At 39.2% G+C, this 16,682-nt stretch overlaps 1 protein-coding gene across 1 annotated transcript in view; it reads right to left on the minus strand.

Moving 5' to 3' along the window:
* SNTG2 (syntrophin gamma 2) overlaps positions 1 to 16,682 on the minus strand; it is a 254,057-nt gene that overhangs the window by 192,996 nt on the left and 44,379 nt on the right. Inside the window, exons 5-6 of the mRNA XM_043510185.1 lie at positions 5,684 to 5,727; positions 5,521 to 5,562 (exon numbers count right to left, since the gene is read on the minus strand). Of these exons, the coding sequence (XP_043366120.1) occupies positions 5,521 to 5,562; positions 5,684 to 5,727 (86 nt within the window). The remainder of the gene's footprint in view (positions 1 to 5,520; positions 5,563 to 5,683; positions 5,728 to 16,682) is intronic.

Raw genomic sequence — 16,682 nt, forward strand, 5'->3', positions numbered from 1 at the left:
TTCCTCTTCACAAATATATGAACTGTCTAAAGACCCCTCCCAGAACCTAGGAAAATGAAACAAACCCATCCTCGATGTCCTTAACAGTCAGAACTTCCCCACTTGCAAACATTCAAGTCTGTTTACAAACAAGTGAATCTTTGTTAGAGGGAAGGGAACACATTCATAAATGTGGGAAAACACAGCAACCAAATATGCGCACGTGCGCGCATGCACACACACATACAGAATAACACCACCCTTCCAGCTATTTGGCAGTAGTCCACCTAACTCCCTTCCTACCCACTGGTGAGAATGTCCCAAAGTTGAGAGTCTCATGACTGCCCCACATCACCCATGCACCAACCCTACTCATGATTTGCCTCAGTGACACAGTTGTCCAATTTGCAGGTATATCTCCAGTTCCACGGGAGATGCTTGACTGGTTCCACCTCGAAGAACTGCCACTTAACCTAGCTTAATGATTCAGCTTTATTAAGGTGCTGTGTAGGCAGATAAAACTCTATACCAGCACTTGCATCTTTTTACCAATAGAAGGAGTAGAAAGCTGTTTTTCCTCTGGAGCTTTTGGCTATATTGTTTAGAATTGTTTCTATACGTTCTGTCTAGGTTTCTTATTAGGTATCACATATTGATTACATAGAGTTCCCAGATATACCACAGACAGCAGTAGCATTTCTCCAACCTTCCTCTCCAATGCAATGTAACCAAGATACTGTGCTGGCTGGTTGAATGAATATTTCTTGGCATTTCCTGAAACAGCCCTTAAGGAGTGTGGCTCCTCCCAGTTGATGGGAAGTGACTCTATGAAGAAGTTCAGTGTAAGAGTATGCTTCCTGCATCAGGAGAAAGGGAAACTTGTCCTGCTGATGTCCAAAAAAAAAAAAAAGCTCCAGCAATAATAAATGGTTGTAGTTCTGTTGCTTTCTGTGCCTGTGTTTTGGGGATTTGGCCTGACTAGGCTTATCCACCAGGAAACAGACCGTGAGGTCACATAACAGTACTTTAACCCTGACCTAGGATCATATCTAGATAAGAAAGGGGAAGTTCAGTCTCCTTGCCCATTCAATCCTTCACCTTTTTGATGAGACCATCAAAAGTTAGTGCCATTACTGCCAGCTGTAGGGGAGGTTTTTTTCAGATGTGAAAACTTGTCCACCAGGAACTAGATTTAGGCTACCATATTCATTTCCACATAGCCAATGAACAGTTGTCAGCTGGTGAGTACTTTTAATCACTACTGTGTTGGGTTGGGTTCCAGATAAGTGCTGTATGTAGTTTGAAAATGAACCAGATTTAATCTTGCATACAATCAGGCTGTACTATATGTACTATAGCAAACACTATTCGCTTAGACAGTTGGTAAACATTATGGTGGTGTGTGCTTTAAAAACACATTTAATAATGGCAATAATAATGGAACAAATCCTTAGGGGAGCTGAGCATTCTGCATTCTTACTGATAACAATGAGAGTGCCTGTGCTCAGCATTTGGCCCAATAATCATGATATATGCCAAATAAGGTACAAGTAGTATCATTACCCATTGCTTGTCTGGATCTATTAAACTTTATTGTTTTAGGCAATACTTTATTAAGTTTGATGGTAAAGTTTTCTGCACATAAAAGTAGTAACTCTTTGCTTATCAGTTTTCTAGTCTCCAATGTGTGATTTCCATTGGTAATGGCTTTAATGACATTTGCCCAATTATCCAGCTGTCTGAGATATTTCTAAGGTGCCTATCACCATAGTATCTAAGATTTGACAAATATATGACAGGAATTACATAAAAGAGTAATGTGTTCTATAGTAAAAGGATAATTCCATGTTTTATAGTGTTTTCCTCATAAGGAACCACAATTCATTTAAAAAAGAATACCCTTTTCAATGAAGCAGAGATAAGAGAATTTGTTTTTCCCTAATGTGAAACTTCCCTTCAATTATGATAAGACAGATGCTCTTGCCATCTCATTTCTATAAAACAATAAAGAAAACCTCTTTTGATAATTTTTATTTTAAGTAAACCAAATGCTCAATCAAATACATGGGCATAATAATATCAGGTAATCTTTCTGATCTACTTATGAGAAATAGTATTTCTCCACCGAATTTAAGTCACTGGCAGACAGTCCCTTTTTTGAATACCCCAGATGAATGTTATCAAAATAAATGTTCTAACTAGAGGTAGTACATTGTTCTGTCTTCTGTCTATCATAGTTCCATTCACTTTAAAACTCATAAAAACCGATACAAAAAAAAAATCATTGGAATTAGGGCCTCCCAAAAATTAGCTCGCTTCAGCAAAAAAAAGGAAAAGCAAGTATGTATGTATCAGCCTTTTTTTTTTTTTAATTTTCTACATTCCCAGTTCAAAACGATCTTTGACTTTTACTTAGGAATCTTGCTGGACTAAAATGGAACAATCCTCTCCCCCTTGGACTAACCCTTACATACTTTATTTGGCAACAAACAAATGATCTTTCTGCACATCTGATGCATGATTTATATCTGGAACTGAAATTCTAAATTACTGTGTATTAGCTATGCTTTCTCTATTCCTCCAATTCTTTCCACTACAAATATTGTATTCTTTACATCCAAAAGCCAAGCTAAGGCATTTATGGAAAGACTGAATAATCCTTATTAAGTACACATCATGTTTATTGACGTTTTTATTTGTATTCCGATAATATCTAGAGGTCCTCATGACAGATTGTCCTAGGCACTGTACACATACAAAAACATAAATGGTCCCTGCCTCAGAGAGCCTGCAAGTTACAAAAGGTCATGTAATGTCTTATCATCAAGTCACAGCTTCACATGATACCGTTCACTCTGTATATTAGTATTTGCCGCTGAGATAGCCCCATGTTTCAACAAGATACTGCTTCTTTGGAATTAAGCAGAAAAGTTACTTGCTTAAATCTACTTGCTTAAACATATTCTCTGCTCCGTAGTCCTTACAGGGCTCAATTCTTCAAGGTGCTGAGCACTACTACAAAGTTTTGAGTCCACTCCACTCCTGCTGAAGTCAGTGGAAATGGAAAGTGATCAGCACTGAGAAGGATCAAGCCCTTTTCCCACAGGACAACCCACTTTTCAAATGTGAGCACCTAAAGCTAGAAATCTGATTGTTTATAGAACCAACTTCAATGCCTGATTCTGTACTATTGAAATCAATGGGAGCTTTGCAAGACCTATCAGATTGGCATTTCAATATATTCTCAATGCTGGAAGGGCTCTAATATGGTAGGTAGATTTTCTACCTTTTTCTTACACATGATGTGATGGGTATCTGCCCCACACTCATCCTGCAGGATTTAATGCAGGCCAGATGAGCCAATTAACTAATTAGGCAACTAATTAAGGAGGCTCAGCTAGATAGGAATAGATGGTTCCTATAAAGCTCAGGAGTTGAAAGCAGAAGGGGTACTGGAAAAAAGTGGACACTCCCAGGAGGAAGGGAGGAGTGAATAGGGACTGCAAGCTGCAGTCGCTCCTTGGGAAAAGTGAGGAGACTTTGGGAACTCGTAGGCCCAGGAAGAAAAGGGGAACCATTAGTAGGAAGCAACCCAGGGAGAGAGCAGTGAGGCCAGAGAGAAAAGGCCCAGACTGCTGAGCTGAAGGTCCCTGGGCTGGAACCTGGAGAAGTAATCAGGCCTGGGTTCCCCTACCAGCCACTGGGTGAATGGCACTGAAGCCATGAGTAGGAAGACTGCCTGAGACTATTGAGGAGCTAAATCCACCCAGAAGGGGGGAACACAGATAGACACTGTGGATCCTGAGGGTGAAAAAGGGGCTTCAGAGGAACAACAGAGACGGAGGGATTGGCATTGGCCTCAGGCTAATTCCCAGAATACCAGAAGGAGGCACCAACCCAGTGGTGAACAGGGCATCCCATCAAATATGGGAATAACAAATGTTTTCAGTGTATTCATACTAGATTGTGAATGCATATGGAAATTATCTTTTTGACATTTACAACTGTACCATAGACCAACTGACAATGCATAGTCTTCATATTTTCAGCAGTAGGTCTTAAAGAATAAAACTGTTTATTCTTGTGTAGGCACATGGATGTTGTCATAAATATAAAGGGAAGGGTAACCACCTTTCTGTATACAGTGCTATAAAATCCCTCCTGACCAGAGGCAAAACCCTTTCACCTGTAAAGGGTTAAGAAGCTTGTGGGGAGGGGGGGAAAATCGATCTAAGGTACCTCGACTTCAGCTACGCTATTCTCATAGCTGAAGTTGCGTATCTTAGATCGACCTAGAATCATTTACTTCACGTCCTCGCGGTGCGGGATCGATGGCCGCCACTCCCCCGTCGACTCTGCTTCCGCCTCTTGCCATGGTAGAGTTCCAGAGTCAACGGCAGAGTGATCGGGGATCAATTTATCGCGTCTATACTAGATGCAATAAGTTGATCCCCAATAGATCGATCCGGCAGGTAGTGTAGACATGGCCTCAGATAACCTCGCTGGCACCTGACCGAAAATGACCAATGAGGGGACAAGATACTTTCAAATCTGGAGGGTGGGGAACAAAGCGTTTGTCTGTCTGTGTGATGCTTTTGTCAGGAACAGATCAGGAATGCAGCCTTACAACTCCTGTTAAGTTAGTAAGTAATCTAGCAAGAAATGCATTAGATTTCCTTTCGTTTAATGGCTGGTAAAATAAGCTGTGCTGGATGGAATGTATATTCCTGTTTTTGTGTCTTTTTGTAACTTAAGGTTTTGCCTAGAGGGATTCTCTGTTTTGAATCTGATTACCCTGTAAGGTATTTACCATCCTGATTTTACAGAGGTTATTTTTTTACCTTTTCTTTAATTAAAATTCTTTTTTTAAGAACCTGATAGCTTTTTCATTGTTCTTAAGATCCCAGGGTTTGGGTCTGTGTCCACCTGTACAAATTGGTGAGGATTCTTATCAAACCTTCCCCAGGAAAGGGGGTGTAGGGCTTGGGGGGATATTTTGGGGGAAGAAGTCTCCAAGTGGGCTCTTTCCCTGTTCTTTGTTTAAAACGCTTGGTGGTGGCAGCATACAGTTCAAGGACAAGGCAAAGTTTGTACCTTAGGGAAGTTTTTAACCTAAACTTGTAAGAATAAATTTTGGGGGTCTTTCATGCAGGTCCCCACATCTGCACCCTAGAGTACAGAGTGGGGAAGGAACCTGACAGATGTCTTAATGTATTATGAGCAATTTTCAAGCATGAGTAGTAGCCTTATGAATGGTTTATATGGAAGAAACTTTTCATGTATTAGAAAGGTAATGTCATGTATCTGAATTGTGTTGCAGCATCTCTTTCCTATGGATTTAAGCAGTTTTTTGTGCAGTATCTATTTTGTAGTGATATAGTGTGAGATCCAGATCTGATTGAAGTCAATGGCAAAGTTTCCATTTAAGGAAATAGAGGCTCAGGGCCATACTGAATACAACATGCCATAATTTTCATTATGTTTATATGCATCTCAAATATTTCATCTGGTATGAAAGTATAAAAGTTACATAAAACTTACCACTTCTTCATGGGTAGTACTTTCTACATTTATGCCATTAACCTAAAAATGAATATACCAATTAAGGAACATGATTTGTAACATATAAATAACATAATAAAAATAAACATTAAAACTTGCTAAAAACAAATATGTGTGTGGAATAAATTTACAATTTACTGACCTGTATTAGTGCATCTCCTATAAATAACATTCCTGTTTGGTCAGCTGTGGGGGTTACAAAAGCAGTATGTTAAGTGAAAGACTTAAATAATGACATATATTGCTTCAGCACTTGTTTAAGCACCCTGTTTGGAACAGTGTAACATTTTAAACTACTTTTCTTGTGAAAATGCCAGTGGCATAACAATCAGGAATCATCCAGTAAACCTAATAGATTGGTACCAATTTTAAGCAAATTAAGAGAGTTACTTTCCATGCACAAAGGACTTATTTAATATGGAACACAAATGTCATTTCTCACTAATGAATGATTTCATTAAATTATGTGGAAAGTGTGATTCACATTTTTCATTAGTCTTGCTCAGACAGTAAAATAGAAATTCTAGAAGCTACTTAGCATTTTTTTTTTTTTTTGCCTGGAACAAATTTATAGGAACTGGTATAATTAAAGAAGCTGTGCCTAGAATTTAATAAAACTATTAAAGATTAAGTTTGAATTCGCTCTGTTCAGGAGAATAACACAACATATTATTTCAACCAGTAATTTGCATATTTTCTACATCATGAAATCAACAGGAATGACACACCCTGGAAGGGCATACACAACAAATCTACTTCAAATGTGAACTGTCACTTTTGGGGGGTGAATTTCTTCTACTTCTGAAGACATGAATATTCAATGTGCATTCAGGGAGTTTATCATCTCACAGAAGATGGTCGGCTGTTCACACCCTGATCCTGCAAACACTGATGTGGTTAACCTTAAGTACCCAGGTAGTCTCTTTTTTATGCAACTCTTTTGAGACTACTCATGTGCTGAAAGTTAAGCACACATGTAAGTGATTTCAGAATCTGGGCCCGAGACTTGCAAGATTTTAAAAAATATAACACTCAACTTAATATTTTGGAAAAGTGAAATGGAGGGAAGGAAGAGTGTGACCACACAGTTGTTAGGGGGTTTATTCCTTCACCCACTTACTTCCCCGGTCCTTCTCGCATGAACAGAGAGCAACAATACCCGAAGTCCAAAGGTGCAAACAATTCGATGTTTATTGGGGTGAACTTCCAGCAAGCATGATTCCAGTTTCCTTCCTTAGTGTCCCCCTTCCCAGCTCTGACACCACAGAGCCTTACCTGTGTCCCTGTTCCCATTTCCCCCCTTAGCTAAACATGATTCCAATTTCCCCACCCCCATTCCCTGTTCCCATTCCCCCCCCCCTTCCTGATTGATTGTAGACTATACAGTAAAACCTGAGTTCTGCTTAGCTATACCTTAACCAATCATTTTACTGAAATTTAACTAACCAATACTAACATATTGTAATATGATTATTTAACCAATTATATCCCACCACCTTAATTAGTTTACACCCAGCAAAATTAATTATACAGCAGACAGAAACAATCACAGAACCAGACAGAGATTATACAGACAAACAATAGGAAAATGGGGACTACAGTGATAGAACAACAAAGAAATGAGGATTTCACATCCCAGCTATTGATATGTGAGTTCTTGCTAGACAGGATGCCATCAAACTAAGTTTCCTTTTACATCTTCTAGACACTTCCCTTTCTCTGGAGGCGATAGGCATTATCTGGCCAGGATCCTAACAGCCCAATAGCACCTTATTTCAATGTGACTAGGTTGGAATGTGAGGATGTGACCGTTCGCTTCCCAGCTTATGGCTGCCTCTGTTGCTTAGCCTAAGAACAGGGCCTCAGACTATCACAGTAAGAGAAGGACCTTACACCAGCAGACAGTGATTTTGATTCTTTCTTTTATACCTCTATAACCGACAAAGTGATAAGAATACACCTAAATTCTTAGAGTATAGGCCTTTACAGACAGGCCTGAATATCTATATCCTAACAAAAGTACTTTCTCAGCTTCTGCATATTGGATTTGACAATATGAACAATGATGCTTTCATTCAAAATAGTTTTGTTTCTGAAGACATCAGGGTTGAATTTGGTGCCATCACTTTGGTTGGATAAAATAAATGCCTTTACTTTATTAATCTAACTTTACTTGATATTTGTTAGTATTTAGGCAACATTTAATTATTTCTTGCATTAATCCATTTCAAATGACAGCTTGTATATACTATTAATGTAAAGTAAATGTTTTTTGGGGATTCTAACTTACCTTGTATTTAAAAAAGAATAATCATGCTTGCAATCTTTGAGGACCGATATAACGCAGTCCTCGGGAGCCAAAAAATCTTACCGCGTTATAGGTGAAACCGCATTATATCGAACTTGCTTTGGCCTCGAGCATTTTCCGTTATTAATAGTCACTTCCCGCACCGACTGACCCCTCAGAACCTCCGACACATCGAACCCCGCCCCGCTCCTTGTCCCCTGATTACTCCCTCCAGAGACCCCCTGCCCCAACCACTCCTCCCAAGACCCCATCCCCATCTAAGCCCCCCTGCTCCTTGTCCCCTGACGCCCCCTCCAGAGACCGCCCCATCCCTAATCACCCAAGGACCCCACCCCCTACCAAACCCCCCTGCTCCCTGTCCCCTAACTGCCCCACCCCCAGAACCTCCAAACCATCCAACCCCCTCTGCTCCCTGTCCCCTAACTGCCCCGCCCCAGAAACTCCAGACTATCCAACCCCCCCTTCTCCCTGTCTCCTGATCGCCCCCCGAGACCCTCTGCCCCTTATCCAACCCCTCGGCCCCAGCCCGGCACCCTTAACATGTCATTCAGAGCAGCGTGTCAGAGCCAGACACTCTGATGCGCCGATCCAACGGAGTGTGCAACCCCGCCCCACAGAGCACTGCTTTACCGCATTATATCCGAATTTGTGTTATATTGGGTCACGTTATATCGGGGTAGAGGTGTATATATAGTCAGCCTATAGTGAGGGAAATGCAAACAAAATAACTAAGAGTGTTTCTTACTGTTGGGACAGTATAAGTAGGCACCCCCAGGCTACCTCTAATCATGCTAGCTCACTAAAAATAGCAGTGTTGCTGTGGTGGAATAGGTGGTGACGCAGGATAGCCCCCTGTGTACCTACTTATGGTCCCTGTTGGGATTGTACTGAGGTGGCTAGCCTGTGCCACCAACCATACCACCACAGCTACTATTGCTATTTTTAGCAAGTGTGGCAATCAAAGCTAGCTTGGATATGCCTACATGTGCTGCAAATGCACCTCCTAATTGCAGTGATCAGAAAGGTGACCTGAGTGAGCTCCACTGAGTGAACATCAAAATAAAGCACTTAGCAATAATAAGTAAATGTTTAGCTTCAACATAAAAGCCATGCTGTATGCTTGATTTTTGTGCAAACTTCCTTGTGACATTGGTGAGAGATCTGCTCTGGATCAAGATCAGTAAATGGCCTAAAATTTATACTCCAGTTCATGAGTTTAAATTTAAAATGGAAGATGGCTCTGCCCAGAATGTGATTGGCAGTGATGAACCAGATTCTAAAGGACACACCATTTAGTTACCCAGACAACAGCCACTTACAAGTATGTACAAGAAGACGAAACACAGGTTAATATATTTTACTGGATCAAAGAGCAGATGAATGCATAAACTTGGAAGGCAGAAAGTACTGCAAAATAGGTATATTTTAAACTTATAAAGGCATCACCATATCCATTCTTTCACAAGAAGCACTAGTGAGCTGTAGCTCACGAAAGCTTATGCTCTAATACATTTGTTAGTCTCTAAGGTGCCACAAGTACTCCTTTTCTTTTTACATCTACAAACACTGTCTTACGCAGTTTTATCTCAAAACAAATTGAGATAAAATATATAGCTCCTATTGAAGTCAATGGAAAGATTCCATGGAAAAAGCCCAAAATGTTGTTTTACTTCTCCTAGACATTCTAGATCTTGCTGACAATTGGATACCAAATTTTAATTTTTATTGACATTTTGATTATAATTCTTTTTGTTCTTTTTATTGACATTTTGATTATAATTCTTATTATAAGAGTAAACCATTTTCAGCTGGTGGATACTGTTTTTGTGTGTGACTCTATCTAGACATCTTTGGGCAACAAACACACCAAAAGGAGTCTAATCTATGTGAAGGATAGTTTCACAATTTAGAAAGTGCAGACACCAAGGCAAAAGCCATCCTGAATTTACTTCATTCCAACAGTGAAATTGAACTTGAGAGTAAATAGGGAAATCTTGGTATGAAGGAATCACAAGATATCATAGGCCTTTCATTGTGTAAGACATCTCCTCACCTCCTCTAAGGGACCTGGGAGGGGCAAAGGAGTGCTGGACACATGTTCCTTCCCTACCTTCATCTGCAGAATAAGTCTTGTGCATGGGCAGAATACCACCAAGTGTATTCTTCACCCAATGAAGGAATGGAGTAGTAGGTGTTCTACCCCAATAAGCTAGGCAGAGAGGATAAACATTTCTTTCCCTGCACAGTGGTGCAGTTCCACACTGTTCCCAATACATCAGTTCCTATGTGGCTCTATAGAGCTATTAGGAAGGGTGTATGTCTAAAATAAATGACCCATGGCATGGCTGCAGCTGGCCCAGGTCAGCTGATTTGTAGAGCTCTGCATGGATAAAAATTTATAATGTGGATGCGGATATCCGTGGGCATAATCGGTATTTGTGGAACCGCAGGGTTTTCCCAGGAACCACAGCCGCAAAAGGAGCAGAACATGGGGCCGCCGCTCCCAGGAGCCAGCGCCCCATGCCAGCAGCTCCTCTGATGTGGCTGTACTGCCCCCAGCTCCACCCCATCCCTTCCACGCAGCTATCTGCCTTTCCTGTGGGGGGCATGCGCATCGCTTGAACACAATAGTATGGCCAGTGGGCAGGGCTGGGGTACAGCTGCATTGGAGGAGCTGATTTATATCTGTGAATATACGCATCCATGGATATAAATTTGTATCTGTACAGGGCTGTACTGACTTGGGCCAGCAGGGCTATAAAATTGCAGCATAGGCATTTGGACTTGGGCTGGACCCAAAGCTCTGAGACCCTTGCCAGGGAAGTGGATCTAATAGCCTTGGCTCCAACCTGAACCCAAATGTCTACACTGCTATTTTTAGCCCTACAGTCTGAGCCCTGCAAGCTCAGGTCAGCTGACCTGGGCTCTAAGACTCAGTGCTGCAGGTTTATCGCAATGTGGCCTTACCCATAATAACAGACAACCAGGGAAAAGAAAATCAAAGCCAAATATTCTACCAGAACTTCAAATTAAGAAAGAGATTGAACCTAGTAATTATCAGTTATGTGTAGCTTTAATCCCTTATAAAACATGGACCAATTGAGAGAAAAGCATCTCTAGCAATTCAGAAGATAATGGAACAATGAACAGTCAGTATCATGCCATACAAACTTGATTACATTTACTGATTCTCTGAAAAAAGTGATGTTCCTGAACTTCACTAAAGCATGGAAATATAATATTTCACAAAGTTATACCTGAAAAACAGTATTTCAGGCTGACTTGAACTGAACAATTTCTGAAAGAAAATAAGCACAGAGTAATGATAAACAGCACTGTATCATGTTTTACAGGAATGCTTAGTGGTTGTCTTAGGGATTAGAGTTAGACCCCCCTCTTACTCAACATCTTCATTAATTATCTGAAAGAGGAGTAAACAGTATACTAATTACATTCATAGATTATACTAAATTGGGAGGAAAACTTCAGGGTGGTCCAAAGAGTTTTAACTCGGAGTAATGGTTTAAAATGGAAAGAGTCTATTAGACTGTGGAAAAACTCTCTCCCAAAACAAGTACTAGAAGGCCATTCACCTCAGTAATTTAAAAATAAACAGACAAAACATTATAGTGTGAGAAACAAGCCTTCATCAGATAAGGGATGGACTGAAAGAACTAGCAGTTGTTTTTTCTCTCTCTGTTTTGTTTGGTTTTTCCCATTCATTAGAACTGTAGATATTGCATTTGTGTTAGTATAAGAGGGCTAGCCATAAATTGTAGAAGGCAAAATTATCAACCGTGTGAATGCTAAATAGTACAAGCACAAACTTCTGCACACCTATGCAAATCCTGACTTGTACCTTCATATTCTATGCACAGACAGAGTTAGCATGCACAGACAGGAGTTGACACATAAGTTAGTGTGCATATTTCAAAGGTTTGACACGATACCTCATTTCTTGTAATATATTTTATTATGTTTAAGTGGTATTTTTGGGAAGTGAATTCTAATAGGCAAACAGAATAGAAGTACTGTTAGGGCATTAATTGAAATAGTAGCATCCAAATCCACTGCATTCTCAACTGAATTTTTAGGAGGTATAATATGCAAACACATTTAGAAACACACAGATCTTTTTAGTATGATTGCCATGGGGCTTAGGAATAGGACATTATCTTTATCCTGAATGGTTAGAAATACAATTGCTGAAGTTTGCTTATTTTAATCCAAAGGGGAGCAATTAACCAAATAACTTTATTTTCTATTATATTCAAAGTAGCACTGTTTCAGCCAAAACTCTGCCTTGATAGTGTACAGTTCATTAAAGCCAAATTTTATCAGATCATGTTCATTCTCACTCCATTTGTCCTGTGCAAACAACCCCTACAAGTCTTTAATCTCTGTTCCTGGCAACAAGCTTTTCTTGACTTGTTCTTGTTTCCTATTTACATACGAATCTATTCTCCTATTTATCCTATGATGAAAAGCTGATAACTCGCCCTCTAAAATGCACATAAAACATTTCCCATATCATCATTTTAGAGCTTCCAGAAGGAATAATATTAAGTAAATTTTTTTTTTAATGACTGACATTTTTTACTATACTAAAGAGGAATTAAAACACCATCTACATGATATGGAGCAACTCTCCATCATGGTAAAGAAAAATCTGCCATAGCTAGATAAGGCCGCATTATCCAGAGCTGAATATGTGACTGCATGAACAAATGCATTCTATATATTTTTAAAAGTAAAATCCTGAATGTATCATGTACTCTTAGAAATATAGTGTGTAATCCTTTCCACGGCTGTAGCTGCAGTGTATGTGTGTATACGAATGGGAAAGAAAACCAAGCCAGACTTCCCTTCTCTCAACTAGTCCAAGACCTGGTACCTAGTGCTCACAAAATCCCACCTCCCTTTTGGGGCACCAACCAAAGTAGCCAGTCTTCTAAAGGCTGTGAGGAGAGAGGAGGAAGGAGAACGCCAGGCCAGGCTTCCCCAGTCATCCCTTGGATCCTGCACATGGTTCTCGTAGCGCATTCTTCCCTAGGGGTAACAGGCCCTGTACTGCTGTCAGGTAATTTAGTAAATCCTGTAGCTCAAAAAGTCTTTGCAGTGGTATTAAACGTTCAAAGTCAAACCCATCTGATGATGCCTGAGTTTGTTATAGTTAAACACAACTGAATTTGTTTTCACCCATATTTCTTTTTAAAAATCCTAAGAAATTACATTAACCCTACGTTAAAAGAAAGTTGCTTTGTTTGCAAAGTCAATCATTTGAAAGTTAGGAAAGGACAGTGCAACTTTAATTTTTGTGTTTGAATTATCATACAGTCTTTAAGTACATTATCAAGATACTATTTTTTCCACAGCCTGCTTACCTATTTAATGCAGAGTTTAACATGTACAAAGACAGAATTAAGGATGAACTGTATCTTGTAAGGTTCCTCTACATGTGGCATTTCCTAACTTTCAAGTCTTTTTCTTTGCAAGCAAAATAACATTATTTTAACATACTTATTATGAGAAAAAAGAAACAAAAACCACAAGTGAGCAGTTTTTGCCTAGCATATTAACTTTAGTTATGGATCTGTCTATCATTGTGTCTGATTTCAATTTCTTAATTTCTTCTCCCAAAATGTAATAATTCCTTTTGATTATATAGTGAAACATTGTTAGTAAATTTAGCTCATTGACTCTTGTCAATTTCCTCTGGGAGAGGGTGGTTATCTGAGACATAGCTACAAATGGTTTTAACATTGTTTAAACTTGTATTGTAGACAAAGTTTTAAAGAAGATGGATATATACTGTAGAATCTGGAGAAGAAGCCAGAAAGAGGAGATGTGATTGCTGTATACTAATGGGTCAAAGACTGTAATTAAAAAAAGAAAAAGGGGGAGATTCACAATTTAAGGGAGTTAGAATGGGATGATGATGTGGAAATAGCCTCAAACTAGAAACAGAAAAATTAAAGTACAAAATCTTTTTAAATAAGACTCATGCAATTTTAAAAGGTTTCAGAGTAGCAGCCGTGTTAGTCTGTATTCGCAAAAAGAAAAGGAGTACTTGTGGCACCTTAGAGACTAACAAATTTATTAGAGCATAAGCTTTCGTGAACTACAGCTCATGAAAGCTTATGCTCTAATAAATTTGTTAGTCTCTAAGGTGCCACAAGTACTCCTTTTCTTTTTGCAATTTTAAAAAATGCTCAGGGAAATAATCAAGGCATAACTTCTGTAGAAAACAGATGCAACATTTAGGACAGAATATATAAACAATAGTTTCTGCTCTATTTTCGGGCCTGGAATTCATGACACAAACAAGGTTAATTCCAGCTATGAAAAAAAATATTACATTATACTTAATTATGTTTTGGTTTTGGGAAATTAATACATTTGATGGAATTTAGTCCAATTACAGAACTTCAACATTTGTTCTCTGTTCACTTTAATTAGAAATTCACCTGATAGAAAATTAAGAAATAATTTTAAAATTCTTAAATGTAAGAACATTTATCTACACTAAGGTCATGTCTACATATGAAAGGCTTTGCCAGTATAGCTATACCGGCATTGATCTCCGAGTGTGGATGCATCTTACATCGACAGGCAAAACTGCCTCTATGGCTTATTCCTGCTCCTTGCCCCCACCCCAGGTAAAATAAACTATACTGGCAAAAGTACGTTGAGTTTTTCAGGTAATAATGTGCCTACACTAGGAGCTTTTATCAGCACAACCATGTCTGTCTAAAATCACACCTCATTGATAGAGCTATTCAGGCAAAAATGTGTAGGATAGACTTAGTTAAAAGAGATACTCTGGCATTTACTCCAGCATAATTACAGTGATAGATATAATATAATACCTACTATTTTATAAAAATATAATTAGGAAAGCAGGACCTGAGGAATAAACCAAGCAGTTTTAAAATAAATAAATATATTAACTAAGTATGATTTTCTTGGCAAGAGGAAACCTCAAAGAACAAACCTGGTCATGTTATTCTAACTATGGTTTATCTATTCTTGCTTACTGCTTTTTCCCACCACTGACATGGTTCAAAATATAGTCTTATAGCTTTTATTTATTTACTGGCCCAAGATTACTATAGTGCTAAAATAAATTTATTGAGAGGAGAATTGTATGAATTTGTAATGGTGTGAGTCTTATTTCACACAGTATTGTTGAAATGGAAAGGAGAAAGCAATTCCTACAACACAATAATAATCTCTGACCTTACACTAGTATGAAATAAAGCTTATAAGCCATACATAAATTCCTAGAGCAAGTCTTCAGCCAGACTACCTCAGGATGTAATTGTATCAGATTTCACAAACCAAGTAGGATCAACCCTGCTGAAAACTTGGATGGGAAGCCCTTAAAAGTAGACTGAATAGCCAGTGATGTTATTGATTCAGTAAGTTTAACTCTTCCCATGATTCAATACTGAACTACTGCCCTAGCATGATGTTAGGGGGTCATTATGGGGATGTCTGCACTGCAATGAAATACCTGCAGCTGACCCATATCACCTGACTGAGGCTTGTGAGAATCGGGCTAAGAGGCTGTTTAATCGTGGTATAGATGTTCAGGCTGGAGCCTGATCTCTGGGACTAGGGTGACCAGACATCCTGATATTTGTCTTACATAGGCAACTATAACCCCGCCCCGCCTCCCCCTCCGCCCCCAAAAAAGGTTCTGATTTTTCACACTTGCTATCTAGTCACGGTATCTGGGACCCAACCACACCTTGTGGGTTCCAGGGTGACCTGAGCTCCACGAGCCCGAGTAGCTGATGGGTAGCCAGCCATAGGTTTTTAACTGCAGTGTAGATATATCCTATGTTCCTAGGACGAACAGTGCTACTGGAGAGAAAATAGATGTAAAGCCAAGTTCCTTACTCCCAACTACTTGTGGTCATTGAAAATCCTTTGTCCCTTTTTTATAAAGGGAGAGATGTTAATCTCAGGATATGTCTATAATGCCCCACAGTTCACACTGTGGCGGTGTGAATAGCAGTGTTCAACAAAATGTTACACTGTAACTCCCCCATGCGGATACCGTGAACTAAAAGGTTCTGAGTTTGCATTAGTGGTTTCCTGTTTGAAGAGGATTACATTAATGTGAACTAGGAATCTTTTAGTTCACACCCATGGTGTCCACAGGAGGGTGCTTGCAGCACTTTGGTGTGCACTGCTATTAACCCCCTCACTGCTCACTCTGGTATTCCAAACTGTGGGGCAGTATAGACAAGCTCTCAGTGTTCTGGCCAAATTCCAATGTGAGTAATTACTTAAATTCCTGATTTAATTTCGCTGGGAATTCCAATTAGAGGTGATAGTGTTTTTCACTTCCTGTCCTAAATTATTGTTAACATATGTATATACACACATTGTTTTCTTTTTAAGAAAAACAGCAACCTTTTCATTTGAGGACAATAGAGAAACCTTATTTTTCTACCTTTAATTCAGGGATGTCAAACCCATCTGTGGAGAGGTCCAAAATCTATTTTTAATTATGGCCCGTGGACTGGAGTATAAATTTACTCATGACAATAGAAGGACTGCAAATGGAGCAAGGGTGCATTATAGCATTTATATAAAAAGAAAAGATGCCACAAGTACTCCTTTTCTTTTTGCAGATACAGACTAACACGGCTGCTACTCTGAAACCAGCATTTATGTAGTAACTAAACTTTAAGTTATCAATCTTTATTCAGAATAGAGCTGGTCCAAAAATTGCATTTTTCCCCCACACAGAAATTTACCACTACAGTGACAAAATATTCATTTTTGTCAAAATGCCATAGAAAACTTTGTTTTTTTTCAT

This window comes from Dermochelys coriacea, chromosome 3, assembly GCF_009764565.3.
Source record: "Dermochelys coriacea isolate rDerCor1 chromosome 3, rDerCor1.pri.v4, whole genome shotgun sequence".
Classification (NCBI taxonomy): Eukaryota; Metazoa; Chordata; order Testudines; family Dermochelyidae; genus Dermochelys; species Dermochelys coriacea.